At 44.1% G+C, this 27,151-nt stretch overlaps 3 protein-coding genes across 4 annotated transcripts; 1 reads left to right on the top strand and 2 right to left on the bottom strand.

Annotated features, from left to right (window-relative positions):
- The first annotated feature begins 5,704 nt into the window (after positions 1-5,704).
- On the top strand, positions 5,705-14,307 carry cstf2 (cleavage stimulation factor, 3' pre-RNA, subunit 2). Of its 2 annotated transcripts, XM_084010347.1 has the most exons (14): positions 5,705-5,845; positions 6,086-6,164; positions 6,261-6,430; positions 6,519-6,655; positions 8,148-8,267; positions 8,438-8,560; positions 8,856-8,979; positions 9,852-9,911; positions 12,030-12,129; positions 12,256-12,455; positions 12,849-12,973; positions 13,292-13,375; positions 13,711-13,870; positions 13,997-14,307. In XM_084010347.1, the coding sequence occupies exons 1-13, from the start codon at positions 5,749-5,751 to the stop codon at positions 13,834-13,836; spliced, it is 1,545 nt and encodes a 514-aa protein (XP_083866473.1). In that variant the 5' UTR covers positions 5,705-5,748; the 3' UTR covers positions 13,837-13,870; positions 13,997-14,307. The 2 variants fall into 2 exon arrangements, with proteins under 2 accessions (XP_083866473.1, XP_083866474.1); XM_084010348.1 differs by lacking the exon at positions 9,852-9,911.
- Positions 14,308-14,318: 11 nt separating this feature from the next.
- On the bottom strand, positions 14,319-19,426 carry nox1 (NADPH oxidase 1). Its single transcript, XM_084010346.1, has 13 exons — positions 19,272-19,426; positions 19,016-19,111; positions 18,545-18,655; positions 18,181-18,265; positions 17,386-17,534; positions 17,101-17,294; positions 16,880-17,012; positions 16,664-16,756; positions 16,327-16,568; positions 16,084-16,246; positions 15,783-15,929; positions 15,550-15,674; positions 14,319-15,244 (listed from the first exon to the last, which is right to left on the bottom strand). Exons 1-13 carry the CDS (start codon positions 19,314-19,316, stop codon positions 15,118-15,120), a joined length of 1,710 nt encoding a protein of 569 aa, XP_083866472.1. The 5' UTR covers positions 19,317-19,426; the 3' UTR covers positions 14,319-15,117.
- Positions 19,427-19,650: 224 nt separating this feature from the next.
- Positions 19,651-27,149, bottom strand: xkrx (XK related X-linked). The gene is made up of 3 exons (XM_084010506.1): positions 26,309-27,149; positions 21,544-21,803; positions 19,651-21,138 (listed from the first exon to the last, which is right to left on the bottom strand). The coding sequence occupies exons 1-3, from the start codon at positions 26,656-26,658 to the stop codon at positions 20,276-20,278; spliced, it is 1,473 nt and encodes a 490-aa protein (XP_083866632.1). The 5' UTR covers positions 26,659-27,149; the 3' UTR covers positions 19,651-20,275.
- Between the last annotated feature and the right edge of the window lie 2 nt (positions 27,150-27,151).

Consider the following 27,151-nt stretch of genomic DNA (forward strand, 5'->3'; position numbering starts at 1 on the left):
GGCAGGTGATCGTTCTGAAATTGCTTCTCAAAGAATAGAAAGACGAAACCACTGATAGAGATGGCAAGCAATTCCATGTTGACGAAGATCGTCTCTGCAGGCTCGCCTCTCTGTACAGCATTAATGGAATCACAAGCGTGTGCGAGAGAGGGCCATCAAAATGACCACAGGCCTGTAACAGCAAATGGTGTAACCTGTTAAACTGGGAACACGCTGCACATTTGAAAGTCCCACAGCAAGAGTTTCAAGACTGTAGAGGGTCTGCTCCAAACGTGAATCACAACACTGCATCAGTCTAAACGGGGTATTAAAGGTACCCTGTGGAGCTTTCTACCACTGGTAGCAGTATGGAGCAACTTTTTCACAAGTGGGTCAAGTTTTGTTTGTATCATGCACGTGCATGAGGATGCACATGCATGCGTGTGAGCTCCATGGCGATAGAGGTCAACATCTCTACAGGGGACCTTAAAAATAATGGTTGGTTTTCACTGATTGACCACTGGGGAAGGTAATGTTTGGTAAAACCAAAAAGAAGACCGCAAGCGTACAATAATAATATGGATGTGAAAAATCCACTTACAAAATATAATGAATACAAAATATATTTAAAAAAAGATTTAATGAGGAAGGAACTGTTTTCATCATGTTTTATAAACCTCAAGGATACACACAATATTATATGTTATATGATGCACATATATGTATTTTACAGATTTTCATTCAAATTCAGAGCTTGGGGAGTAGATATATAGCATGTCATTGAATTTTGATCCTGCACACATATGAATCTGCTTGGGCTATTCATTCTGGCAAGCTGTGATGGAGCCATGTTGGATTAGTGAGAATACAAGCTGGCTGCCTCTCAAGGTGTGCTACCTCACATGCTCCACACAAGGAACTGGTGCTGGAGTCAAAAATGCTAAAAAGGAAGGATAACAAAGAGGAGGAGAATTTTTAAGTCTTTTGGGGTAAAACTTGAAGGACAGAACAGGCCCGAAAAGGTCACTGATTTCAGACCCCATGCCAATAAACTAAGCAGAGATGGCCCTTTAGAGAGATTCCGACACACAACCTGAAGATCAGAGCAGGAGTTAGCAGGAGAATTGTGACAGTGAGGCTCAGAAATTCAAGTTGAATTTTACAGATCCATTTGATGCAGAGACCACAGCAGAAACACTTGCAGATAACTGATAGAATCCCACAGTGTGGGAGCACTGTGAGAAATCAGCTGTCATGCATAGATGATAGCAGTTTGCAACAAAAATCTGCTTGAAAAAAAAAGTGGCTAGTGCAACACATGACAGGAAACAACTGGAATAGGCCTAAAGAGCTGGCACTTGTTGAACAATTTTAGAACTGCGTTTGAGAAATTCTATGCTAGTTATGCTGTTACTCCCTACAGCGTTGTTTGACTTAATGCCAAATACACAACCATTGCTTTTTAATGTTTAAACCTGTGAGGTGGGCTGTGTATCAGTTGTAAAATATTAAAACAAACAAATCACTCTACTTTGGTTATTGCAGTTAGTGTAGCTAACAATGTGGGAACCAACTAACTGTCTTATAAACTCAAGTTTAATTTCTAATGTGTGGGGTCCCACTGTAAGACAGCTTCATGGCACCTTTGTCTTTTTGACCAAACAGAAGGTTACGGTAACCAAAGCTTGTAAGAAGCATCAGACATGATCCAGCTTCACGACCAACCAAATGGTATTGTTGAAAATCACAAGTTAAGAAAATGCACACGATTTATGCCTTCAGGGGTGGATAAGCCTTATTAAACTAAAAATGCAAATGCCTACGCATCAATAGCTTATGTGATGTCAGCTCCAGTGCATGAAGGCGGCATGTGGGAGACAGGGACAGATGTAGGAGACTTCATAGCTGGCAGCGCGGTCGCGGGATGTTGGCAATCGGACCGTATGATCGGACACAAAAGCAAAACGTCCCGAGACGACTCCAGCAACAAAGCTCTAGCGGCTAAGACGTAACGCTAGGTTATGACACAAACGAGCTAACTTGCGGGTGAGACTGAAGAGTCACTCTATATCGTTTCGCTAAACCGTACCTACTTAGCAGGGAGAGAGCTAAAGATTAACGCCACACGAAAATACAATGGATGTCAGCGGAATGTTGCCGTCTTTGCAGATATAAAATCAGACATATCACCCAGCACCGCCAGCGGGTTCCATAGTGTAGCGGTTATCACGTCTGCTTTACACGCAGAAGGTCCTGGGTTCGAGCCCCAGTGGAACCATGAAGTCTTTTCCAGCTTCGAATTATATTTACTAATTATCTTCAAATAACATTTATCAACCGAAATTGGTTTGACCGAGGATACAAAATCGCCATTTACCATCGCCATATACCTCACTCACAGGGTCCCATAGCATATTATAATTTTCAAGGTGTTGAATTTGTGGAAGAACTGTATAATGATGTAGCCAGGGAGTATTTTTTTGTGATTTGTGTAAAGAAAGGTATTTTATTTTATCTTTCATTATTATTATTATTATTTTACAATGTCAGACATTACTCTGGGCTTAAGCTATTATGCCTCCTACTAACACATGACATTTGCCCTTCCAATATACAGTATTAACTACGAGAAATACATTTGACAATTTATATACAAAACATCTTACATATACAGCAGTACTACAAGAGTCCATCATCGTGTAAGACAAAAAAACAATACACAATGTTTATTCATATAATGCAGTTTAAATGTTTTCATGGCCCAAGAACTACAGTGTCCAATAACTTAAAAAGAAAAAAAAATAGTTTTCAGGCAACTAACAAACCAAAGAGACCATGAAATGCAAGATACAAGATGCTTTCCAGAGCATAATATCAAAGCAAAGGAAACCCATATATATGAGGTTGAAAGTAACACAAATTAATTGATAAAAATGGAGGTGATTAAACTGTATTTGAATTGGAAAAATTGAGCCTTACAAATGGATGTTAAAATGAAAAACCAAGTGATAAATTAGGAAGTGGTTTGATTAATTTAAATCTGATTTGATTAGAACAGTGGTGATATGATGAAAACAGAGCCGGCTTTCATAATTTCCCCTAGCTTACCTTCATCAGTCACAACACTAAATTGCCAATTGTCATTTATGGAAAATGGCCTCAAGGGTGGTAGTGACAAAATAACATTTGAAGACAAGGGATGTGACGAAAATGCCTACTAATTAATAATGGAGGTAATGAAAATGTGTGTGAATTGAAAATAGTGATACATTGTCAATTGATTTCACAATCCTGGTTGACTTTTTTCACTGAAAAATCTGATAATCAACTGTTGATCGTTCATCATTCATTACCCAACTAATATTTATTGTTTAAAGCAAGCAATATTTTGTTACTTCCGCCCCTAAATGTAAATCGAAAACCAAGCCCACTGACTGACTACCCGAGGCTAACTGATCGAGCTAGCTAGTGTACCCCGCGGGCGCTCCGCTTCACTCCAGCGGCCTGTCGGCAGCCTCGCGACCCGCTCTGCTCAGGACCTTCCGGGCTTTCTGTCGCTGTCGTCACATAAGTCAGTTAGACACGGCGCGGCCGCGGACCACCGCGTTGTAAACCCCCGAAGTTGGAGTTTGAGCTGGCTGAATACGAGTTGCTACAGCCGGAGTTGCCAACCCTCCCGTCAACGTTGCGCTAGTTGCGTCAACCAGTCTCCGGACCGAACCGAACCGCCAGCGAAGTGGCTTCCTTGCGGCGGGAGTGAGATGGAAGGACCGTGGGGAAACGTTAGCTAGCTCGGTCAGTGGGCGTGGTTTTTGGAACCAAAACTTGTTTCAAAATAAAATGGCCATCAACTTTATTTTTCTATTTTTCAATGTACAAACACTTTTATCATTCATTCAGAAGCATTTTCATCACTTCTCATTTCATCACCCCTTTCTTCAATTATGTTTGTGACTCCCATCTTGATGCTAAAAATAACAAAACCGTTAACAACTGTTTTCATCAAATCACTTGATCATTTATCAATCCATTTTTCAATTCACCTCCATTGTTATCACTTAATTTATTATTTTATTATTATATGGCATATTCATCCCTCAATGCAAAAGAAAGTTATTTGTCAACATGAAACTATGCTAAATCATATACAAAATAATTAAAAACCCACACAAAGCAGGAAAAGATGACAAATGAAAAATGTGTATATATATATTTAAGGCAAATATATATATATTAGACTTAAATGATTATACTATTCCTGAAACTACAGGTTAAAAAAAAAAAAAAATAGAACTAAAATGTAAAATAAATGTATAACGCTCACAATGAATGAATTCCTGCTTTTATAATCACATTTTCGATCACATTTTGATTTTAAAGACACCTCTCTTTAATTGAAAGATTTGCAGCCAAAGTAGCACACTCTAAGGCTATTGCTGTGCGAAAGAAGAAGGGCCTGTCACCTGAGCTGACCATTAAAAAAAGCTCTTATCAATCTGGGTGATGCAACTTGATTGAGTCATTTAGCAAGTGGCTAACGTCGGTGGAGCAACAAACTCCAGCAGTAATAAACAAGACCCACTGACCAACACACCCTGTAAACAACTGATTGGTTGGTGAATGTGTTATGGAACTACTAAGTGAGCCAGTCTCTGGGCAGGGGCTGGGCTCCGGCCCTAGTAGAGCTAGTAGTGAATGAGTGATTCCTTCAGCCCAAGTCGGACTTTCAGCTCTGGGTGGTGGGGGGTATGGGCTCCGTCCCTGGTAGAGCTAGTAGTGAGTGAGTGATTCTTTCAGTCTCTGGGTAGGGGACGGGCTCCGGCTCTGGTAACGCTAGTATAGTGAATGAGTGATGCGTGCAGCCTGAGTCAGACCTTCAGTTCAAGCCAGAGAGAGCAAGGAACGCTACCGAGTGATTCCAGCAGCCCAAGTCAGACCTTCTGCTCAGGGCATGGGACAGGCTCTGACCTGCAAGAACGAGTGCGGAGATGAAACAAGCGCCAAAGTGACTGCTTTTCTCACAGACAGGGCTTGCACTAACAGCAGCCAGATGGGACGAGTCAGTGAATGAGTTATTGTAAATGAGGGCTTGTGGTTCCCGGGTCAGTAAAGACAGTTGACAGGATTATTTTGCACATTCATATTTGCCAGGGACCTCACAGGCCTGACACTAGCATAGAGAGCACACAGTCCACAGCAGGATGAAGGTTGGACCACCCTGCTCTCTCTCTCTCGCTCGCTCTCTTTAGGACAGGAGGGGGGGAGCTAAGTGTGAACGCTGTGTTTACAAACAGCAACCAACAATGTGACTACATTATACATTTAACGTTAGCTCATAAACAATTTAAAGACAACTTCGCTTGCTAACCTTCAAAAGAATGACTCTCCAAGAAGAATGGGATTTTCTGTAGCATTTCTTTCTCATATGTTTTATTTCAACTGAGGAATTGTCAATTGATAGCATTTCATATGTTTGTCACAGTGCTGGAAGTCCAAACAAGTACAGCTAGGTTAGCTAACTTAAACGTGGACAACAGCGCCCTCTGTTTCCCTACCAACATGTGCTGACTACTTACCCTGTCTGCCCTTCAGTGAATTGTTCATTGATACTTAGCCTCACTATCAAAGACAAAACACTTCGCTCGCGTTAGTCAACTGTCAAAATGTTAGGAAAGGTCGCACTGTACGGCATTTTAATGTGGCCTTTCTTCACAACCGGATATTACCTCCAGCGAATTTCCTGGTGTCACACTGATTTGTGTCCCCAAAATGGCGAACTTAGCTGCCGCTGCTGCGGCTGCAGCCGCCGCTGCTGTAGCCGCGAATAGAGACCCAGCAGTTGACCGTTCATTACGATCGGTTTTTGGTAAGTTTGCTGACGTTACTTTCTCGGTACCGACGGTTTTATCCGTAGGGTGCATAATAAGGCGATAGACTGACGGCTAATGACTGAAAGCTTGCTAACACAGGTAGCCGGCTAGTGTTGCTGTTAGCTTGGCAACGAGGGAACAAACTTGACGGTGCTACCAGTAGAACGAGTTTCTAGCGGTTAAGTAAAACATTTTTAACTGCCATTAACGTTTCTAATTACTTCTCATTATACTAGTGGGGAACATCCCGTATGAAGCCACAGAGGAACAGCTGAAAGACATCTTCTCTGAAGTGGGACTTGTTGTCAGCTTCAGGTGAGTGAAAGGGTTGCATTCATAATGTGCCCCCAAAGACCCGGTGCGACCACTATGAAATATCAGGAATGACGATACGCGTCTTCTTGCCCTCAGGTTGGTATACGACAGGGAGACGGGGAAGCCGAAGGGATATGGCTTCTGTGAATATCAAGACCAGGAGACGGCCCTCAGTGCCATGCGGAACCTGAACGGGAGAGAGTTCAGCGGTCGGGCGCTGCGTGTTGACAACGCAGCCAGCGAGAAAAACAAGGAAGAGCTCAAAAGTGAGTGATTGTTTCACACTAAGGTGTTGTATTTGATTTAAATGAGAGGTGTTTATGCCAAAGCTACAGCTATTTCTGTCTTGCACAGGTTTGGGAACAGGAGCCCCCATCATCGAGTCTCCTTATGGAGATACCATCCAGCCACAGGAAGCCCCAGAGTCCATCAGCAGAGCCGTGGCCAGTCTGCCCCCTGAGCAGATGTTTGAACTTATGAAACAGATGAAGGTATGCTGGTTTGCTCCTCCTTGGGGAAAGTATGCTACATGTCTAATTTACGTGTCCTATACTTTCCTTATAGACATGAAGAACCACCTTTAGTAGCGCTAACCCTCATTAATCTGAGTGGAATGACTCACTGTTTAATTGAGGCTAACGCACAAACCGATTGGTTTACCTCACAGTCAGTTGTCTTATCAATAGCCCTGGTTCTTATGAGCAAAATGAACGGTCATGCTTGTCTGTTATTATGGTAATCCAATCAACATGAGAGCATAACATTTAGGTTGTGTCACATTCTACTTGGAGATGGAAGAAGCTGTTCAGAGCTCACTGTATAGTTGCCTTTTTTGACTGAATTTCTTTTGATGCTTTTGTGAATAATTCACATTGTACTGGTCTGAAAGGTTAGAAACATGGTTTGATTTCAGTTTTCCTGGGTAAAAGTTACTTTGACTAAATCTCAGTTGTTAAATGTTTGCCTATTTTACGTATTGGTTATGAGGCAGCTGTAAGCCAGTAATTCCTGTCAGTTTCACCAAAACCCTCACATATGGTACTGATTAGTTTGGCTACAGTAACTGTTATGTGGAATACTTTTGTAAAATGAGATTTTACTCATTTGACTGGAGTTTTTTTCGAGGTAAACTGTGTATAACACATAATAAATCTTATACGCAAGCTTTAATCAAATAATGTTTTTCAAATAATCCTGGTTCTGAAAAGGAAAATGTAGCATACATCCATATTTTAAGATAACAAGTCTTTGATAGGGTGATGAACGTTAGTAGTACAAAATCACAGTTTTGGGCCAGGAAATTATAGGGTTAATAGACCTCTGGGACTCCAGCATCAGTGGCACAGAACTCATACTAGAACTTTCTGTCAAAAACTGAAAATCCAAATGTGATTGAACATACTATATGTTGCAGTGGTTCTCTCTCTCTCTCTCTCTCTCTCTCTCTCTCTCTCTCTCTCTCTCTCTCCACAGTCCCTTAAAAAGTTGGTGACAAATGTTACTTTAAATTCAGTTCACCTTCAGGATGACAAGTGCATGTAGATGCTCCTCCTTCCCTTTCATTAACGGAGGCTATTCTATACAGTCTGCCTCCCTCAGCTCTGCCAGAGTTGCCGTATCTTTGCACATCTGGCAGTCTGCTTCATTAGGCTCAAAGAAACACTGCAGACATTTTTCCCTTCGACTGGACGTGTTGTGTTGCTCCAACGCTTGTGTCGGTGGGACAGCTCCATATGCTGATCTGGGTGCGAGTGTCTGGGCTCCGATCCTGATGGCACGGATATCGTTAGACCTTGTTGTTTAATGTTTTGTGCTGATGCAGCCACTCTGGTTGGCTGTGGACATGTATCTGAATAATAAGCAGGCAGCGAAAAACTACAGGGGTATGTCTAACCTGTCAGGAAGTGAGAGAACACGATGTGTTTTGTTTTGTTGTTCCAATTTCTAGATTCTGTTTGGTGAAAATGTGATTTCTCTTTCCAGCTATGTGTGCAGAACAGTCCCCAGGAGGCGAGGAACATGCTGCTGCAGAACCCTCAGCTGGCCTATGCTCTGTTGCAGGCCCAAGTGGTCATGCGGATTGTTGACCCCGAGATAGCCTTGGTGAGAGGAGACCAGATTGAGAATGAAGATGATTAGTCAAATCTGGCATGATCTTATGTTTATTTGAAGCGAGGTTGTCTTGCCTGCTTTGTCATTAGTCAGAAGAGCCGAATGCTAGTCTGCACTTTTGAACCAGAGCACATTTTTGAGAGATGCTCTTCCGTACACAGAAAATGCTCCACCGTCAAACTCCAGTCCAGCCTCTGATTCCCAGCGGGCAGGTTGGAGGAGCACCGCCGGTCAACCCGCCTGCTGCTCCACCCAACGTTCCCGTGGCTCAGCCGCAGCCTGTGGTAGGTATAACGGTCACATTACACTTGTGTAATACTCACCCACTCTGCCCTCAAAAAGAATGTGATGTTATAAAATGAATAATAAATAAATATGGAGCAATGTTGCCTTTGTAGCCTGGTAGTGTCATCAATGGCTCATTACGAATGATGAAACAAAGTTGATCAAAGGTGGAGATCTCACTTGAGTCTCAGAGTTAATCAAACACATTCAATTTATTCTGTAAAAATGGTTGTCAAGGTTACAATTTAAGGTAAATTAATTATGTTTTCTTGTCTTATTTTCTCATATGATCAGCCTGGAATGCATGTCAATGGAGCCCCTCAAATGATGCAGCCCCCCAACATGGGCGTTGTCCCTGGACCAATGCCCGGACCGGGAGCAGTACCAGTTCCAGTACCTGGACCAGGTGGACCTCCAGGTAATCATCATCAAACTACAGGCATACTTGCATCACCAACTCAAAAAGTAGTTAAACATTCAATATTCGATAAATGTCAAAGTAAGAATATTTAATACTATAGTGAGTATTTATGTATATGTTATTATTCAGTTGCTGCACTCCAGCTACCAAGAGTCTTCGTCTTTTAAAAGTAAACTAACAAAGAACACAGTTTGTCTGTCAGCTGCTCCAAAACCAGGCTCCTCTATCTTTGCTTTGCATTTTTTCCACTGAACCGTCACTGTGCAGTGTTTTATTTAAGCAGATCAACAAAATAGATCTGGCTAAAAGCAAAAACGTGTACTTTTTATTTATTATCTGTTCCAATCAAAAGTGACCTCAAACATCATGCAGCAGTACAAATAAAATCCCCCCTCATCGCTGTTGTAGCAGGTTCAAAGAAAGCTACACTAATGCATTTCATTGGTAGGATGTCCTGTAATGCAGTGGTTTAAGGTATTCAGTCCCAAGTTATGTTTAGTTGTTAAAATGGCACTTAATTTGACAATAGCAGAACTGCAGTGCCCCATCACTATTACTTTGTTAAAGCTCTGCACATGTCATTGCTCTCGGGGGTCACTAGGTGTCACCAGAGCCTTGTTAGTAGTCTGCATGCTTTTTATGAGATTATAATCAGCTCACAATCTCTTTATTTATCGTCCCTAAATGATAGGTATTAATTGTCCCAGCCATTAGGTTGAGCCTACAACATATTTAGTGTTCAAGTTCCATCCTCATCTCCGTGTGTGTTTACATTATTGTCGTGAGCACACTTCAAAATGCTCTTAAAGTGCCGCTCTGCTCTTTTGAGTCTTGTGTCTCCTGTTCTTTTCACTTTAATGCTGGCTCAGGGAACCTTCAGCATTCTCCCACAGGATCGTCTGGGCAAGCTGCTATCGAGCGGCCTCAAGGTATCATTGTACTCTCTGTTCTCCAGTCGGGTCATAGTCCAAATACGGAGCACTTCTGGGGTTTAGTGTTAGCTTTCTACAGTTTGTTACTCTGCATGTCCCCCATTATCAAATATGAACCCATTATTCAGCTGTTAAAGAAGCTGTTTAGCCAATTTGTGTAAAGATGATGATCTCTGAGCATTAGCATAACTGAAGCAGAATGTGGCATGTCACAGGAGGCTGGGAGGATGGACCTGCCACTGCATGCGAACAGGTGCAGGATATTATGGAGATTTGCCAGGACGCAAATGTTTTTTTTGCATGATTACTTTTAGTGTTAAATCTCAATATTAAAAAGAAAAGAAAAAAAAAACAGTTTAAATGGACCCTACAGTAATTGAGTGTTGATGTTGACAAAGCTGTGTTTAGCAGAACGTAGCAAGAGAATAGATAGATATACATGTGTGTGTGTGTACAAATCCACAAGTGACTTTTTTTTTTCAACCTTTTTTTTGTCTAGACAGTAATGGAAGGAAAATTATCTACAGCAGAAATTATGCTCTTAATATTGTACTGTAAATAAACAAATGCCCCCCAAAAAAGTAACCAAAATGGTCACATGTGGTGCAAAATATGAATATGCAAAATCTGTGTACAGAAAAGGGTTATGATTGTTTGACAGCTACTCTTGATAAGTTTGGCTCCTAATATAGGGTTGAGAAATATGGAGACAATAAAATATCACAATATATTTGACTACCTCAATAATGATTTTGTAGGGTTAACTGTCACACATTTCTCAGTAACGTGGATGTCAAGTGGGAAAATGCAAATCAAATCTGAGAGTAGCTAGAACAGTCTGGGCGTGTGTGTGTGTGTGTGTGTGTCAAGTGCCGATGCTGCAGGCATCTCCCTCAGCACTCTTCTAGTTGGACTGCATTGTGCAGCTGGATGGCTGTCAATACTAAAGAGCACTCCACATCGGAGTCCTTGGGTTCCTTGGTGCTATATACATTTCAGTTATTATTACTAGCCCACCTTGGAGGTCTGCCGTGGTTGGCTAGATAATTGTCTTCTGTCGCCTGCTGTAAATGTCCTTAAGTTGAAATGAACCCACAAACAAACAAAAAAAGGTTTTTGTTCTCATTTTTCTGTGTTTATGTGCTGCAAATCTATTGGCACTATCAAAATACTTAGAAGGAATATGGTCCAGTAACTATTGGTGGCCGTAGTAATGATTAACATTCACACAGTAGGAAAAGCACAGTAGGTAAATATAACGATCAATGACGGTCAGGAAAGAGATAAAAATGGGGATTTGACATATAATGAAAGATCTGTCATATGTTTGCTTTATCAATTTCACTGAAAGTTGATAGTTGTGACGTGTGTCATTCGTGCTAATAGAAGGGGCTTCCTGTTTACTCTGAGAAAAGAGTTGGTTCATAGTGTGATTTCAGGCAGCAGTTACTTTTTCTTGGAGAACTAAGTTTCTTGGCTTCTCTCTTGTTGTGCCCTTGTTTGTTTGTCAACGTTAGTCAAAAAATAAGAGTTTATGCACGCCGACCAACCCCATTCATTTAATTCACACTGCTCCTGTTCCTTCTTTTACCAGAACTGGGTTCTCTGCTATTTATTTTGTTCTAGCTGTCATGTAATCTAGTAGGCATCAGGCATTCATGCTATGATGTGAATTAACCTTCTGGTAATGGAACTCTGACACACCCAATGTACTTACCTCTGCATGCTTCCCGTCATGATGTTCCCATGAACAAATAACACCAGAGTCACAAAACACAAGTAGGGACATATTCTCATTGTGGGAATCAAAGTTTTTAAAGTATTTTATGGATTTCCATGTGTTTGAAACTCTAATCTTCCTCTTGAAGTTGATGGGATTTTCCCCCTGCACTTTTGTGTTCCTGATAACTCTCCTGACACCTCCCTGTGTGTTACTACTACTTGCTGCGTGTGTGTGTGTGTGTGTGTGTACGTGTGTGTGTGTGTGTCCGTCCTCCCTCACCAGGAAGTGTCTTCCTATTGATGGATTAGTCATTAAACATTTCCTGGTTAGTGAATACAAACAAAGCTTTTTAGGGTGTAGTGTTTTTATGGGGTTTGTATGTATAATTTCAGGACCAGGCGGCATCCCCCCCAGAGGCCTGCTGGGAGATGGTCCCAATGATCCCAGAGGAGGAACTCTACTGTCGGTCACTGGAGAGGTCATAGAGCCCAAGTAAGATATGAACCCACATCACATTACCTCGATGGAGAATGCCTGTTTGTGTTGTTTCGTAGAATGACACATAGTTTGTCCTTATGTTTCTGTTTGTTTGTTTTTTGTTTTTTTATCTGCATTCAGCCGGGGTTACATGGCAGCTCCACCACCCCACCAAGCCCCACCTGTACACATGGCCCAGATGGCAAGCGGACCCCCTCCGGATATGAGGGGTCCTCCAATGGACATGAGAGGCCCACCCATGGGTGAACCACGCAACATGATGGGTGACCCCAGAGGGCCCCCAATGATGGAGCCACGTGGGCCCCCAATGGAAACCAGAGGTAGCTGCGCTAATTATATGTCACAGTTTAAGAATAGGTAATGGTGTAATTTGAGATGATTGTGTGCAATTAGTCAACATTTTGTTGTTCATTTCCCGTCACACACTGACGAACCAAACAAAGGTCTCTTGTTCCAGAGAATGGCTGTTTGATACACTCACTGCTATGTTAACACTTCTATTTCCTTGGATTTAATACTTCCTTAGTTCATTTTTAAGGTCATACATGTCGCAATCTTTCATTGTTTCATAAAGCGATAACATTTTTTTTCTCCACTTCAGAGGGATTTTTCAAAATAAATTGTCCTTTAAGTCTGTAACATACACACCAGTATTTCACCAGGAATTTGCACAATATTCTGCAAGGTGTGAACATTAATGTTTCTTTGTGCAGGTCGTGACCCGAGGGCGATGGACGCTCGTGGTCCAGTGACGGGTCAGAGGGTTCCCATGGCAGCAGGAATGCAAGTCCCCGTCCCTCATAGCATGGGTCCAAACGCTCCTCCACCCTCAAGACCGGTAACAGACGCAGCTAATGTCTTTTAATGCAACTGACTACATGCAATTAACACTACTGTGCACACATTTATTTGATTTGGTGATGATGGACCAATGCTATTAATATTAGAATTCCCATCAAGAGTTCTTCTTATTATTATTATTATTTTACTGTTTTCATATAATACAATACAGTCTAAAATGTTATATCACAGAGAATTTAAATCTCCTTTTGACTCAATTATTAGACTGTTACATACATAAATGTGCAAAAGTCATGTGAATATGACTTGAGAGAAGGAAATCACTGCTGTAATGGGCTCCTCTTATGTCCTGCAGGGTCCTGGTATCTCTGGTGGTCCTCCATCAGGAGGTGGCTTCAGTCCGGGACAGAGCCAGGTCTCCACACAGGACCAGGAGAAGGTCGGTGTTTTTAATCTCTTTAATCTCTCCTCTGTCTGTCAGCAGCTTGTTGACATGCCCCTGAGCAAAATGCTAAACCCTTTTTTTCTTCACTGATTGCAAGTCATTCTGAGTATCTTCTGAGGGAGGAATGTAAATGCAGCAATTATTTGACTCGTTTGCCAAGAGGAATTCTGGTTTTCCTGTTACCAGTGAAGATTACTTGAGATTAACAATAAGCACCCATCATCCTTTTGGTTCATTTTGAGGACAGAAAATAACATTTTTACCTTCTGAGTATGTGATACAGTATATATATTTAAATTGTTTCCATATTTTTTTTTGTCGCTCTCTAGGCTGCCCTGATTATGCAGGTCCTGCAGCTGACCCCAGAACAGATCGCCATGTTGCCCCCAGAGCAGCGGCAGAGCATCCTCATCCTCAAAGAGCAGATTCAAAAGACTGCAGGAGGAGCACCTTGATGGTCCGACTGAGAAACGGTCAAAAAGGTTTCAGGTAAGTGGACAGTTTACATACCTTTGCCCTTCTTGGATCATCAGCGAGCAACTCTGTGATTTCTGTTACTCTGCTTTCTTTCCCTTTTTTATATATTTTTTATTAAACGTATCGTTATGTTTTCAGGACTCGAACTGCTCCAACCTGCTGACGCTGTCACCTTCAGCTCAAACTGGTCCGAAGAGGTCTCATCTTAGTTTCGTATATTGTATAGTTTTTCTGTTTTTTTTAATTAAATCATATTGTATGTCTGTATGAACGAATCAGGTTGATGCTCCTGGAGTTAAAATGTGTGAGACATTGGAGTGGATAATGAATGCTGAACAGATAAAAAGACCACGGTTATGTCTCAACCCTTTCCTCCAAAGCCGACTGTTTTCATGTTACCGGCTCTGGAAAAGTCTTTGTCTGGATATCGTTTTGTCAATAAAACAACACAAAAGAAAAATCTTGTTGTACTTATTTATTCAAAAATCGGTTTAGAATTGTTAACAAAGGCGGTTTTAAAAGAGCAAATACTGACATAGAAATGCATTCATAACAGTAAGTCCTTCCACGTCTTTAGAGGATGATTAACCCACAGGCTAAGTGACGGGAAGGGTTCCTCCTTGGTTTGCCTCTCTTATCACTCTCATAAAGAAATGCCAGCGAATTTGGCAGGTTACATATCTGTTTCCAAGAAAACCGTTTGATAAACCAGTAAAGTGACAAAAGTTCAAGCACGTGATATTTATAGTATTTACAGTGAATTTGATTGTATGCAAATTCTGTCGAGTCAAAATGACTTATCTGTGGTAGTAAACTGAATATTCTTTTTGACTTAAAATTGGAAGACGCTAGTGTCAGGGGGGGGAAAAAAAGACATTTTGAAGAAAATATCCAGCAGATTATTGTATAATGTAATTAAATGATATTCAAAGGAATCTGTGCAAAAAAACAAGGCTCATCAGGTTGTAGAAAACAAGAGTACCATTGATTGAAGAAAAACAACCTTTGAGGGCCTTATGTAACAGTAAAATTGTAATTATAGTCTCAGACGTTGCTAGAAGTCAATCTTAATGTTGCCGTGAGTAAGAGGACATTCTTGTGAATGTGAAGAATGAGTCGGTCCCTGAGCTGACAAACCACATGCCCTGCCTCTTTGTCTCAAACACACCTAGCTGGTGCTACAGGTTGTCAGGCCACTCTGTCATCATTCATTCTCTTAAGACTATCCACAAAACTGTAGATGGCTTTTGTTTCTCCGCTCAGAAATTCTCCTTGTTGAAGTAAAATTTGGTCTTCCGGGGATCCACATCTGAGAATTTGGCACATTTCTTTGCCAAGACTTTCGCTAGAACTGCGGGGCCACACAAGAAAGTTCCCACCACAGACCTGAAAACATGACGACACGAAGAGTTAGAGTTCAGAGGCGGAAAGGTTTCATGTGAAAAGTGCCTCGCAGTTGGTGGAAAGTCACAACGTTGTCATAATAAACATTATTTCTATGGCACTTTTCATTACTTTTACGTTTGATGAAGTACATCTTGCTGATACTTTTTCTTGAGTAGGATTGTGAATACGGGACTTTAACATGTGATGTAGTACTTCTACATAGAACACTTCTTCCACCAGTTTAAAAATGGAAAATCTCAATCCACTGTATTTCAAACACATTATACTTGAGCACGTTATCTTACGTGGGGTTCTCTTTGCGGACTTGTTCGAACTCCTTGTCCCAGGCGGGTCTGCCATAGTGGGTTTTCTGTTTGAGTCCGGTGACCACATCGGTGTCCTCATCAAAGTGAACCCAGGCATGATTAGCCTGTGATAATATGTGAGGGGGGGGGGGCAGGAAGAGAAAGCAATGAATTCGCTGAATGCTCTCCGTTGGTTATCTGGACTTTGGTCTGTGACTCATTCACACTCTTACATGGCTCTGATCCCATCCGGTCAGATAGAGTTTGTAGGTGAGGAAATCCCCCATTCCTCTCTCCTCCATCTCCTTCTCCAGCACTTGCAGAAGGTCGGAAAACCACTCGAAGGCGTGCGTTTCCCGGCAGAGCCAATAGAAGTAGATCTGAAACCAGGAAGCAACGTGTTGAACAATGGCCCTCTTGCAAAAGAGCTGCTGGTGACTTTGTCCTCTAACACGGGTGGATGGCGTTCTTTATGAGACAATAACAGGACTGACGGGTTGACATGAGATACGATGTGGGCATCCGTGTCCTTACCTTCCTGGTGCGCAGTTTAGGGTTGGAGATCTTGAACTTGTACCAGATGGACTTGAGGATGGAGGCGAAGGGAGTGACGCCGATGCCGGCACCCACCAGCATGCTGACCTCGTAGTCGAACACGTCCTCGCTGGCTGTGCCGAAGGGTCCGTCCACGCCCATTCTGAGGAACGGCAAATAAATGGTTGCGATTCATCTACGGGTGGCGACCCCTTTCTTCCCTTAAATGTCTGAAGTACTCACTTGGGTCCCTGCGCTCCCTCTGGGAGCTGCTGCATGATGTCGATGAGCCGGTCGGTCCAGTCCCCGGCCGAGCGGATGTGGACGGTGAAGAAGTCCTCCTCGGGGGCGGAGGTCATGGTGAACGGGTGCCACTCCAGCTGGGAGATGGTCGGGCAGTTGAGGAAGACGTACTGGCCCACCTCCATTTTGAAACCGTCCTTCATCAGCTGCAGCTCCAGCACCTTGGACGGATGCATCACAATCTGCAAAAAAAAGAAGAAAAGAAGCAAAACAGGTTAAGTGACCGTCACGTAAACGACAACTCGGCAAGAAGATGATCCGTGTATCAGAGACGTACCTTCCTGTATGTGACTCTCTGCATGTAGCGGACGAAACGCAGCATACGTTCACAGATGTACAGAATCATCGGACCGATCACCCACCACCAGGTCTAAAAACAAGCAAACCAGGGGAAGAAAGTCATTGTAACGAAGTAAAGATATCAGGAGTCGTTGCAAAGGCAGTTACAGATGAAAAAGCAGCTTCTGAGTGTTTAGAAATGTCAAAGACAAACCTGTGCGGGCCCTCCTTCAAACTGAGGGAGGGGACACTCGGGGACCCGTCCCCATTCATCACTGCGGTCTTTACACAAGGTGAAGTTGTGCAGTGGAACTTCTGGTGGAAACTTTTGTTTCCTCACGATGAACCTACAGATGGGACAGACGGGTGAAACACGGTCTTGCGAGAACAATGACATCTTTAGAAGGTGAGACAGAAGATGATGTGTCCCCTTACCCGGCTCCGTGGATCACAAGACCGATGAAGAAGATGACGAAGAGGTGGTGGGTGTACCAGAAGACCTCGAAGTAGCTGCGTCTGATGACCTCCATGGAGGAGGTGATGATGAGGATGAGGGCCAGGGTGATGATGACCCCGGTGATGCCGGCGATGGTGGTGAAGACGAAATAGGTCGGGGTCTGCTGCGCATCCTGAGACGCGAGGAGGAGGGGGAGGAGGACAACATGGAGATGAGCGTACGATAGGTGATGAAGATCAGAGATTTTGTCTTCTTTCACTTACAACGCTTGTTACGCGGATCGGGTTCAGGTAGCTGTTGTTTTCTCCCGAGTCCTCCAGGTTGGACAGAGCCGTGCCGAGTTTGTCGTAGACGCCTCGTCTGTTGTTGTTGTACCACTCCACGTTCAACAGATGGGCGATCATGTGCACGGCTGTCAGAACACAGAGGCAATGTTTAACTGCAGCTGCATGATGGGTAAAATACTGCTGGAATACATTTTAATGTCAGCGTTCAGCCTTTACAGTGTAGGAGGTCAAGATTCCCTTTTATCTTTTTTTTAATAGATATTTTTATTGAAAAATATGGCACAATGGAAAATGCATGTCAGTACAGCAGTGAGAACCACAGATAAAGAGAAGTTAACACAATAGTTATTTTCTCAAATGTTGTTTTGTGCATCTCAACGTCTAGATTCCCTTTTATATTTGAAAAGAAATTGGAGAAACTCTTTTAAATAAACTGTAAATAAAAATATTTATAATTACCTTTTTAACATTTAACAGTTTTAGTAAAAAAAGTAAATATTATTTTCCATGTCTTATCAATCTCTTAATCGGAATACATTTGTTTGATTGATGTCTTGTTTTTCTCAGCTGAAGAAAAGTGACACCCATCCACCCAAGTCCACACCCACAGCCTGCTGGTAAACTGAGCACACTCATTCACTTTTATCCCAAATTAATTCCTGATGCGAGATTAGAAAGAACCGTTTATGTTGCTATAAATTAGACAATTTGTAATTTACATCTTGAAAATGAAAAAGACAGAAAGAAAGAGAGACGCTTGCATAAGTTCACCTGTCATCAGACCGATCATGTACGCCACCAGCTTGTGGAAACTTATATTTTTGTCCAGTTGTTTCCTCATTGTTCTGCCGCAACACTGCAAAGAAAGAAAGAAAAGGAAGCAGCAAGTCAAAAACAGAGAGACAAAAGGTGTGACTGAAACCTACCTGACCTGTGTGTGTTGGGGGGGGGGGGGGGGGGGGGGGGTCCAGTTTTGGGGTTTGGATTTGGGTCCAGTTTTGGGGTTTGGATTTGGGGTCAGAATACTCTTTGTTATGCCAAAGTAATAGTGTTGAAATAGCTCAGGATAATTAGTGCATTGTGTAGAGTGCACCTCGCCCTTCTGTGACATTTGCTGCGAGCATCACGGTCTTACCACGAAGGATCCTCGCAGCAGGGACAGCAGGTTCCTGCACACCGGGAGGAGGATCAGCATGCAGTTAAAGTTGAGGACGGCTGCAGGAGCTCTGGCCCAGGCCAACGCAGACTGGAAGGGAAATACACGTTAACTCACTGTCAACTACAGTGTAAATACAAATACATATTATTACCACAATTAGAAGTCAAGATCTCACTTGAGTGAAAATTCTGAGAGTACTAACATTAAAATATGTTGTGAGTTCCAAAAGAAAAAGTACTCATTATGCATTATGTTCAGCACTTTAGTGACTACTTTATACACTGCTGGGTCATTGGAACTCATAATAATAATACATCAGAATGTATTGATTGTTTTAGATTTTGTTTTAATCTGCAAAGTAACTAAAATGTGGAAAATAAAATAGAAATATTTAATTTCGAGGAGGTCCAAATTATACTCAAGTACCGTTCTCTTCCGTTTACTCACCCCTAAAAGATGACGCGTGTAGTAATACTCGTCCCCCAACTCGTAGACGAAGTAAAACCACACGAAAAGGAAGATGTTGATGGCCATCCATACCACCTGCAAACACAGCAAAGGTCATTCACATCCATTCGTCCTGCGAGGCTTTGAACACTTTACTCTGCGTTTTGCGCACAAACACTGCGCGTCAATCCATCGTTAACCATCGACGCGAGATGAAAAGAACGCATTTACTTAAGTGCAAATAATTAGCGCTCACCAGTATGAAGGATGTGAGTCCGTTGTTGACAATCCAATTACCCATGTTACGCTTCGTTAACTCGGCAGCAGTTTCCTCCACATCCTCAGCCTTGCCTTGCGCTTTTATCTCCCACGCTGCCGCCCAGGCTCCTCCCCTCTCTGCGGGCAGACAGGTGCCGCCGAGGCACCGTGTTCCTGCGTCGTTAGGAGAGGGTTTCCTCCTCATACCACATTCCTACCTGCCAGAAACTCCGCCAGAAACAAGGAGAAGTGTGGGCGGCAGGAACGAGGAAGTACCTGCGGTAGCCTGGCGCGAAGTGCGCAATAACTTTTATTGTTGTGCGAGAAGGAGATAAACCATGAATCATTGTGTCAGCATTAGAATATGTTTATTTAGTTTTCAAGTAAAACAACAGTAGTCAAGGCGGTGAACGAATGACACTACAGACACAAACTATATAAAAATGATGAAGTCGAGGCTCGTTCAGTATCAGTTTGGTTAATGGAGAATAGCAGTGAATGTTTATTTGTCAAACTAAAACCTGTTCTTTGAAATCAAGGCAACCAGGCTGAACAGTGAGCGATTCAAGGCGTTCATCACAGCAGGCGGGTGAGGATTCACACTTTTTCTTGCCCTCCTGCTGTGTTTTTCTTGTTCAAAGTCTGTGCAAAGGCGGCAGCGGCGTTCATGGTGTGAAAACCCTGAGAGGAAGTAAACTGGAGGGGGGGGTTTCGGACACTTGGGACACTCTTGGCACGTTTCCCACACACCTGGCTCGGTCCAGTGCATGACCCACTGCTGCTCTCTCAAGGCGGCCTTTGTGCATCGCTGCACATACATTCTTTTGTGTGCTGGGGTCTCGCCGTGTTCACCCCTCTCACAACCATGAATTATGCACTTAAGAGAGAAAAAAGTTCATCACTTCACAAACTCAAAAACACAATCGTTCTGTTTTTTTTTCTGCGTGAAGGTACTTAGTGCTTTTCTACATTAGAGAACATTTAATTCCATAAAGCCCCCCATCAGGCTGCTTCCATGATGTCCTCCACAATCTCTGTCTCCTGCTCCCCCAGCTGACTGGTGAGGTCGAGCGGTTGGGAGTGTCGTGGGTCCAGCTCCAGCGGCTCCTCCGGCACCAGCACCATGGTGGCGGCGGTGGAGTAAGAGGGCGGCAGGGCCCCGTGACGACCTCTCGCTCCCCTCCGGCCCCTGCGGACGCACGCGCAGTGCAGGCAGTCGTGCACGTTGTACTTGAAGAGGCGTCTGCAGGGGTGGCAGAACTGGTAGAAGAGCAGCATGAAGAGCACGGCCAGGCTGTAGCAGATCAGCAGCTGGACGGCCAGCAGCGGCGCGCACACGTACTCGTAGAAGTCCGACTTGAAGAAGTACCAGAGGGTGATGAGGAGCAAGTTCTCGACGAAGCGTCCCGTGTAGTACATGGCCAGGCGGTCCCAGTGCTGCTTCCTGTCGATGAGCTCCCGGTGGGTGAGGTCCAGCTGCACCGCCGACCAGCAGAAGACGTTGATGCAGGCGTAGAGCAGCGTGAACATGGACAGCACCACCGTGGTGCCCAGCTTGGAGAAGTTCTTCTCCACGCCCTCCGTCAACGAGCCTTTCTTGGCCCAGAACTCGACCCAGGGGAGGAAGAAGAAGAAGAGCATGTTGGCCATGCCGACGAGGATCACCCAGTGTGTGAGCGCCGTGCTGAAGAGGACCAGGGCGGTGATCCGGGTGGCGATCTCCAGCCCCCGCCACGCGATCATGCACAGGTAGGCGATGGGGCGCAGCCGCACCTTGTAGTCGTCGTATCGGATCTGGATGGTCAGGACGCTGCACACAAGAGCCCCGTATATGATGGAGATCAGGGTGATGATCATCAGGGCGACTGTGGGGTGAAACAACCAGTCATTATGCATATATTATTATAATCATATATCATTAAAAGTGTATTTTAAAGCACTCATATGGTACAAATTCTACTTTATCAATTCAAAACGGCCTGAAACTTTTCCACAACTACTGGATGCCGTTGCTATCAATTTCCGTACAAACACTCCCATCTCTCCAGGGATGAATTTAAGTGTCCCTTAACTTTTCCTCTACTGCCACCTTCAGGCCAATCAAGAATGCTCATCAGGTTTGCCATCTCCAATAAACAACATCTCCTTCAACACTGACCTTTTTGTGGAGAGGAATAAAGAAAGTAAATGACTCATCTAAAATCTTCCACCCTGACTTTTCGAGACACTCATATTTGGGACGAGGAGCCCCGGACCGTCATCATTCTTACATCTCGCATGGAGGAAGTATTTCTCCTGGATGTGGGCGTACAGTTGCAACGTCAGTTGAGGCGCAGAGCCCAGAAACGCCTGGATGACGGCGGCCCGTTTGAAGGCATTCCTGTGAGTTGCCAGCTTGCGCTCCGATTGGCCGATTTCCCACTCCATGGGCATCCCCTGTCCCTTCTTCAGACTGATCTTCCTGGAGATGGTGACATAAGGCTCCTCCGTTTTACCCGCCTTGAAATAGACCACCAGAGCCTCGAAACACCTGCAGGAGCAATAAGAGAGTTACCGAGAGCGCAGTCATACTTTCACACCAACAGGGGGGCAGTGCAATGATTACGTTGACGGGATATGCTGTATTGTGTTTTAACATCAACATTTAATCATCATAGTGTGAATATGCAAGGGCAATAACAGCTATAAAGCACCTGTTTATATATATATTAGAGGTTATAGCACAGCAATTTGTTTTCAAGTTGCAGCTTGTTTTAAAATGACATATTCTTCACACACAACACTGATCTCAGAGATCTCAAGTAAGGGCTCCTTTATAAACACCTATTTTTGTAAATCACAGCTAAGCAAACACAAGCCCTACACAGAGGATCCACCAGGGGGCAGCCAAGAGAAGGGGAACTCATTTCCCAGAGGCCTGAATGCATCAACTGAAAATGTCTGGGTGTGGTTCACTCAATGTTTGCAAGGTAAATGCTCTGTGTTTGGCCTTGGGGGAAATACATAGTATTTATGAAGAGGGGAAACATGTTTTTCCACTGAGAGGTTTCTGTACAGACTGCTAATGTAAAAAAAGTATGAAAGTATTTGAATCTGGCTAATTTAATTCTTTCTAGAAAAATATTTAAATGCTTCTCGTGTTTTTGGAGTTTCTGTTTTTTTTTTTTTTTTAACACCTAAACTGGAAGCACAAGTTTCCACCTGCCAACAACAAAATGTCAGCATTATAATCCCTGAAGAACATTTGTAAAATAATGACCCACAACTCACAGAGCAGAACATCTGTGCTCAACACACAAACCTCGCCCTCCCAGTATTCCCACTACAGCTCTATATCTCACATAACCGTGCCGGAATTTGCATCTTTCGCTCCAAAATCTCCACCTTTAGACATGAGGTTTGAATCCCGAACGAATCCGTTTCTCTGGACACATAGTTGAACCGTAGAGTCAGCGGCTGGACGTGTTGCTTCAGCTGCTGCTGGAAGCCAAACTGTAACTCTTCGCTCGCAGAGCAAATGGGGCACGGTGCCAAGCGTTCACACTCGGCCCTGAACTGTGTTTGACCAACAAGATAGAGGGCTGGCAGCGGGGGAATCGGGCCTTTATTTGGACCAGCCCACACACATGTTTGAATACTGGACTCCCAAAACCTGTGAAGCAGCCGAGGGGGAGAAGAAGATCTGGCAGCACAATGGGGGTGAGGATGCAGTGCGAGTGTACTGAACTCCAGCCAGCGTGCACTTAGGATTCAGAGCGAGAAGCAGACTGGATTTCACTTCGGGGAGGGGAGGGAGGAAAAAATAAAGCAGGGCCGACGAATGCATTAGCCGAGAAGAATCAATACGCTGACTTCCGAGGAAGCGACTTATGGATTCATAAAAAGGAAACATGGGCGTCTGCTCTGCATTTTGGGTCTCAATCTGGTCCCTCTGCACACAGCAGCAGCACGGTGAGCCACAGGAAACAGAGAGGAACTGAATTGAAAAAACAAGTCGAGTCTCTTGTGATAACATGCTTTCAACAGCTCTTTAGCAAGATCCTCTTGTTGTGGTCAACTGGGATGACCTCATCAGGCTCACACTGATACTGAAACACAAATAGACACAAAACAAGAAGCTCTGCATGCTGAGACAGAACCACGAATGTAGGTTATGTCCCTTCTTTAGGAGAAGGATTATAAGGAGACAAGTCGGGACAAGCTGAAAAAAACAAACCCAAACCCCGTCCTGTAGTTCCCATGTGGACCGCTTGAATACTTTGTCTCGTGATCTCCTGGTAGGGTTAAAGGTTTATTGTGAGCAGTCAGCTGTACAAAATTCTGACTCGAAATTCAGCTTTTGAGAGCAACCGCGGTGTGTTTGACCAGCAGCCGCAAGATCAGCAGATTCCACCGTCCCCGAGTGACACAGGAAACCTCCCATCTGAGCCAAGAGGTAGTTGAGGGGTGATGATGTTTACAGCAGCACGGCGTGGAACAAGAAGAGATTGAAATAAAACAGGAAGGTAATGTGCAGAACAGAATGAAACGATCTGTAATCACGGACAAATGTTTGCTTTCAGGCTTCGCTGCCATGTTAAAAGCATGGAGGTGTCACAGCTGAGTGTAACAGCTAACTGCAAAAAAAAAAGAAAAGTTTTTAGCCATTCTGAGCATATTACCGACAAGCAGGGCGGCTGTGTCTAAGTTTGCATCCTTCCGTTTTCACACTTGCTATCTTGAGTGCATAAGAGTGTTCACACTGGCAAGTATGGCCAATTGCAGCACACTGTAAGTACCAGGATGGTGCACTGGACACTTCTCACTCTCAACGGTCACCATTTTGGCTACGTGGTGGAAACTTGTGCAAGATTATGGAATATCTACCACCTTTATTCAGTTTTAATACAGATTTCAAGTCAGCAAACAAGCTGACATTTAATGGAAAAAATATGCGATTGTCATTGCCGGTCAGTGCATAAGAGCACACTACGACACAGCGTTCTAACTTCAATATCCCAATAGAGACACAGCACTATATATCACCTTTTTTATCCAGCACTTTCCTGTTCACCACTACGCAACCCGGCTAATACAGCCTGGGTCTGGGAAGAGGAGTGGGATGTCTGCTCAGATCATTTCTGCACACCCATAGGATGTATTTTCACTTTCAAAATAAAGTCCAAGTCTTGCAGATGATAACTAACTGTGTTTACATCAGTGCGTCAAATTTCTGTCTGAACCCCTTGGAAGTAAAATCACACACCGTGATGGAGTTCAGACTAAATAGATAGATAATAAATCCACCGGCTCTGGTTTCTGTGCAACGTCCTCGCAGCCTGAATGTGATGGGAACAGATTGACGAGCACTGTAACTGCAGGTGGTCTGTCTGGCTCCTGCAAAGAGTGGCTTTATCTCCAGTGTGTTAATAAGTACAGACCCGTGTCTGACCTTGGTTCAGTTCATTGTGGGAACTGTGAACCTGCATGGAGATAGGTCTGCTCTCCTGGTGTAGACTCTTGTGTTTCTGACTTTTGCTCTAATGGCATTAGTCACAAACTGGACGCGAGCCTTGCGCTGTATTCTCTATTTTAATCTGTTTAAATGCTCTGCATTATACAACAGCTGCACTCAAATCAAATGTGTCGGCTCAGCATCGATCAGCAGATAAGCTCACTTCCTGTCTTCCGAACTGCATCGCACAGGGCGTTTCTTATAGCTTCCCCAGACCCCTTTTCTCTTATATCTGCAAACTATTTCCAAAATCTATGAGACTTGTTGTGTTTTAGCGTGCACTGAAAGCTGAGCCACTAAACCAGGTAACACCTGGGTAGAAGTGAAGTGCAGACAAGGTTGAATTCCCAGACCTGTAAAAGGCAGCACACCCTTCAATTACCCCTCTTTGTACCGTAAATGCAGAGCAACACCTGCGGACGTCCCTGTTGTTGACGTGTCAAAGTTCAGAGCAGAAGAAAAAGAGGGCCAAGTGTGTGTTTGAATGTCAGAGAACTCGAGTCTCCGCCTCCATCTTCCTGCATTAGTGGCGGTTCACCAATGTACATAAACAGAACACATCTATCGACGTGTTCATTGCATTTACAAAAAAAACCTTTATATTTTGCACTGATTTCATTTCCAATAACCAAATCAAGCTGCTGCAACTTACAACTCCTCCTGGCGAGCCATCGGCCGCTACCGAAGACGTTATCCTGAGATGAGGTCATGCAGCTGAGCGGCGTACGAGCAATAAAAGTGAAGGATGTGTTGCCAGGGCGGGTGCCAGCTCCTCTAACAGATTAGTTTTACAGTCCAGCCTGCAGTGTGTCCAACTGTGAGGCCAGGACTTCGAAAAGCTCCTATTCTATCTCAATTCAACCCCTTTTTTTCTGACAATGTGGGATGTTGTCGTGTTCAGTCGACCTTTTCGTTCTTCACACTGGACGGACTTTCCATCTGGAGTGCGATTCTGTTAAGGAGCGACAGATCTGATGATGCTGCAACAGTCTGTCGTAACAAATGAATGTGGTTGATGAACAGATTAATGCTGATGGCCGGCGGTGACTGATGGTGCTTCTATGCTCTCTGGAGTCTGTCTGTCTGTCTGTCTGTAGAATTGACAACACTGCAAACGGAAAGTGGAAGCTGCAAGTCCACAGAGACGGATGGCCAGATAAAAACAACAACATGTGTTGCTGGAAGTATCTGTTATTTTTTCATTATCAGTTAATCTGCCAGTCAACTGTAGTGTGTCTGTCAGGAATGATTAAAAAACGAACCACAGTGTTGTCTTCAAATGTCTTGTTTTGTTGGAGCAAAAGTCCAAAAAGGCCAGATCAGTTTATCATTATTTATGTTCCAGTAAAGCAGGAAACCACTCCAATTTGAGAAATGTGATGACTAAATTGATGGATCAACAATCAAAATTGTTGTCAGCTATTGAGTTAATATACTTGCAGCACGGAAGGCATGACTAATGAGCATTTATGGACAAACTCGTATTTTAAAAGTAAGATGTGCTGCCCTTTGACCCCCACCACCACCCGAGCCTCGCCTACCTGATGAGAGGGCCGAGCAGCAGCAGGTGCAGGAAGAGGACCAGGGGCCGGTCCCGACCCAGGTCTCTGTGGATGAACGTCAGCGTCAGCTGGATGAGCACGGCGGGCACCAGCATGAAGGTGATGGTGAAGCCCAGCCAGATGACGTCTTCGGACTCCTTGTATATGCTGCAGAGGACGGCGGCGGTGACGAACTCGGCGCAGTAGATCGCGGTGGCCAGAACGACGCTGAACGGGGGCTGGATCCGGCTGTGATTCACCACCAGCATGACCCCGTTCTCCGCGGAGCACTCCGCCGGGTCCATGTCTGATATGTCCCGCTCCTGCTCCTCCATGGCCACCTCGCACATACTGCTATTCAACTCTGTCGGTGCGCCGGGGAGGAATCTCGAAGGACGTCGGCGTTAAACTGCTGTCAAAAACATCTGTTTTTAGTGGGGAGAAGTCATTCATTTGATGCGCCGCCTCTCCCAACTTTCCACCAAGTTGATCATCGCCGGGTTCGCATCGCGTGGGACGTCACAACTCGGCCGTTTGTTTTTTTTTTTACCGTCAACCGTCGTACGCGGCGTCACCAGCCGGTTTAACCCGGAGGGAAACACCTAATTGTCCGCCGCGCTGCCAGCGCTGCCGTCTCACCGTCGGTGTGTGTGTGCGGGGGAAAAGTTCAGCCACCGACTCAGTATTCAACGTCGTCCGAACTCGGAGGCCTCATCAGCTCACGGACTATGTTTACATTAAAGACACGCAGCTTTCTTCCAGCCGAGCGTGTCGGGAGTATTTTCGTGTTGGCATCCTTGTGCGCGACTGTCGGGCAGCTCGCGTTTCCACTCGCTGTCAGTC

Source organism: Eutrigla gurnardus, assembly GCF_963514095.1.
Source record: "Eutrigla gurnardus genome assembly, chromosome: 5".
Lineage (NCBI taxonomy): Eukaryota > Metazoa > Chordata > Actinopteri > Perciformes > Triglidae > Eutrigla > Eutrigla gurnardus.